The sequence below is a fragment of the Prorops nasuta genome, unplaced genomic scaffold (genome assembly GCF_024137725.1).
Source record: "Prorops nasuta isolate Cenicafe-Biocafe unplaced genomic scaffold, Cenicafe_Pnas_1.2 PNAS00001, whole genome shotgun sequence".
NCBI lineage: Eukaryota > Metazoa > Arthropoda > Insecta > Hymenoptera > Bethylidae > Prorops > Prorops nasuta.
This window is the reverse complement of record NW_027116798.1, coordinates 14,346,581-14,350,041: the sequence shown is the minus strand read 5'-3', so window position 1 is coordinate 14,350,041 and position 3,461 is coordinate 14,346,581. Positions and strand designations below refer to the sequence as shown.

Sequence of the window (3,461 nt, the reverse complement as noted above, 5' to 3'; positions counted from 1 at the left end):
ATTTCTATACTCAGAAAAACCTCCGATAATTCTTTTTTAGGCTAATTCAGTTTTACTGAAGGCTTTATATTATTAATACACTAGGCATTTTTATTACATCTCAATTACAAGTATATCAAGAATCGAATTTAATTTATAACCTTGTTTATTTTCTTAACAGCTTTTTAATACACAAAAATGCTGTGCATGTATTTCACGCTTCCAAATTCAATTTTTTCTTTTTTCTAATATTTTCTTCTCCCACTGTTGATGTACTCTTTTTACGATTATATTTTCTTTTATTAGAAATACATTTATTAATATGTTCTACGAAAGTACATCTGCTCACAAACTCATTAGAAGCACGATTTACCCAATCTATAAATCCAAATATTACAATACAGATTAATTGTTTCAAATTATACTAATAATAATAATAGGTATTACCATATAATCCTTTAAATAATTTTTCATTAATTGCTGGACGTTAGCCGTTGCATTTTCCAAGTGCAGTGTAATTTGACAACGATATCCCGTAAACTTCTAGTAGTACCTCCCTCACGATTGTTTTCCAATTGTATTTATTATTCTTTTCTGATACTATGTTGATGTATGCAATTTTATTTTTAGGTAAATAAAACCCACATTGAGGGAATATTTCTTCCTAGAAATAAATATAAAATCTAAAGAAAGAATATTTAAAATAAAGTGCAATACGAATATGATAGATAACTACCATATTGTTTGCTGGCTGTAAATAATGCTGTGAGACCTATAAAAATTATAAAATTAGTGAAGACACATTGTGGCATTTGAATATATTTGTAATATCTGGTACATCTTTATTTGACCTTTCATGTGACTCAACACCAGACTACTTTTTAATTTTATTTTCATACCTCAATATTACTTAATGATTTGCAATCTTTATTTCTAGATAGTTTATATGAATACTTCATGGCAGAAAGGAGAAGTTCTTGAAAAGCGATATCTCTTTTTGTGACTATGAATGTAAAAGAAAAATTTGTATTTAATCAGATTCTAATTATGTCTTGTGAAATAATTGTTAAAGATCTACCTTGTTGTGGCAATGATTTTGTCATAGATCTTACAACCTCATCTACATTTTCTTTCTCAGAAATATATGAATCTATTGAACTTTGGCTATCCTCTGAAACATTTCTTTCATATCCTGGAATATAAGTATTATTATTAACTATAGAATAGAGATCATTAATAGAAACAGTAGTTGAAATAAGTTTATATTACTTTCAATTATGCTTTGATCATTACTATGTAAAGTGTGATGTGTGTTTGGAGCATAACTATGTAAATTCAGATCAGTGTTTTGATCTTTACTACGTACAGCTTGAAGATTGCTTGGAACATTACTACGTAAAGCCAGATCAGTGTCTCCATCTTTACTACGTAAAATCAGACCAGTGTCTTGATCATTACTACGTACAGCTTGAAGATTGCTTGGAACATTACTACGTAAAGCCAGATCAGTGTCTCCATCTTTACTATGTAAAATCAGACCAGTGTCTTGATCATTACTATGTACAGCTTGAATATTGCTTGGAACATTACTACGTAAAGCCAGATCAGTGTCTCCATCTTTACTACGTAAAGCTTGAAGATTGCTTGGAACATTACTACGTAAAGCCAGATCAGTGTCTCCATCATTACTACGTAAGGTCAGACCAGTGTTTCGATCATTAATTTGTAATGTATTACGAGTGCTTGGAACACTGTATAAAGTCTGACTAGTGCTTTGAACATTATCACTATTACTATAAGGATAAATGTAATCATTATTAAATTCTTTTCTATTAAAATGAGGCACATATGTACTTAATTGACCATTACTTGTATTTATCTGGTCATGAACTCTTTTTGAATTTAATAAATTTTGGCTTACGTCATTTTGATTGTAATTACATTCAGCATTTAAACTTCTATCTATTAAAGATTGATACTGGTTCATATTCTTTTGTGGATAGGTTTCATAGATATTATTTTGATTATCACTATTATTTCTATAGTCGTTGGTGTAATATGACGTAGGAGCTGTATACTGTGAACAAAATGATTTGTTTGCGCTTAATTCTGTATAGGAGCTACCATTAGACTTATCTTCTATGCAATTAAATTCATTAGCAAAAATGGGGCGCAGTGTTTTAATCTCGTTATTAATTTGCCTGATGTTTGACATTTTAACACTTTTTTGTAATTTTGTCATATCAGAAGAATTTTTTTTTTCTTCAATTATTTTAGATGAAAATGCTTTAACAGATCCTTCTTGTATCTGACCATTTTTGTTAATTACTATACATTCTAGTTCTTCTCTATTATCTAAAAAAAAGCAAAAAATGTATACAATAAATATTACATATATTGAGTAACTATGATCTCCAAATTATATAAGAGAGACAATGTTTAACAATAATTGGTTAGGAATGTTAATAATTATACATACATTATATAATAGTAATATTATACATTATATAACATGGTTAATAATACTTACTGCCAATCGCAATTATTCTTGCTGCAGCTTTAATGTTTTCGCCTGTTTTATAATTTTTCCAAGTGATAGATGAAACAGCGTCGACATTTCGTCGATTCTTCGGGAAAACACTCAGTTCCACAACGTCTTTATATTCACTATCAACCCACCATATTAATGCAAATTTTTTACATCTTTTAGCCATATTCACCATTAATATTAATAATAAATTAATATTTATATAATTTATGCCATACCGGCAACACGTGCACGTATTTTTCAGGTATTGCAGCTAAACAAATGAATATTCTGCGCGCTTGATCTGCTCAATTCCTGGTGTGAATACTTGATTGCTATTATGGCTATATTCAAATATTGAGAAATGTATACCTCTGTATGACACTTTGACAAGAGTGTTTGACGTTAATCTTTATATTGTCGTTCTTTTATAATCGTTGCACAATTTTTCAAAAATAGATTTAGCTTTCAAGAAGCAAAATGTCTAAAAAACCTTTAGGAGCGCTTAAGCGAACAGCTTTTTACTATAAGCTCAAAAATCTTTCAACAGAACCGGGACAACAAGAGTCGCTTAATGTTATTGAAGATGTTTCGAACGTCAATTTACACTTGTAAGTACATGCTAGATACTTACATAATAAAAATGAGCATATATAAATATATATTATTTTAGGCGACAAGATAAAAATTACGTAGACATGAATATTCAGTAACAAGCTTCATCATCTATAGATGAAATGTATGTACTTTAATTGAAAAGAAATTCTAACTTAAACTGATTTTTTCAAATACGTTATTATTCGTTTATTGGGTGTTATTTCTAATAAATTAAATGGAAATGAATATATTGCAGGGAAGTATCCGAAAATGAACTAAATGACAATGATGAAAGTATTGATGAAGTAAGTAATACTAGTAATGAAGAAGAGACTTTAAATGATAATGTTACAGACGA

General features: G+C 28.9%; 1 protein-coding gene across 1 annotated transcript; it reads right to left on the bottom strand.

Moving 5' to 3' along the window:
- Positions 1–466: 466 nt before the first annotated feature.
- Positions 467–2,693, bottom strand: LOC136772875 (putative uncharacterized protein DDB_G0282499). The gene is made up of 6 exons (XM_066726098.1): positions 2,510–2,693; positions 1,249–2,334; positions 1,058–1,171; positions 879–982; positions 716–751; positions 467–643 (listed from the first exon to the last, which is right to left on the bottom strand). The coding sequence occupies exons 1-6, from the start codon at positions 2,691–2,693 to the stop codon at positions 467–469; spliced, it is 1,701 nt and encodes a 566-aa protein (XP_066582195.1).
- Positions 2,694–3,461: the final 768 nt, after the last annotated feature.

What these genes read in the sequence shown, in the direction of transcription:
- LOC136772875 (XM_066726098.1), bottom strand. Translation starts at nt 2,693, where the DNA reads ATGGCTAAAAGATGTAAAAAATTTGCATTAATATGGTGGGTTGATAGT. An exon ending in AAGAATAATTGCGATTGGCA is followed by an intron (nt 2,335 to 2,509) that starts GTAAGTATTATT and finishes GCTTTTTTTTAG; the next exon opens with ATAATAGAGAAGAACTAGAA. An exon ending in TACAGCCAGCAAACAATATG is followed by an intron (nt 644 to 715) that starts GTAGTTATCTAT and finishes ATTTATTTCTAG; the next exon opens with GAAGAAATATTCCCTCAATG.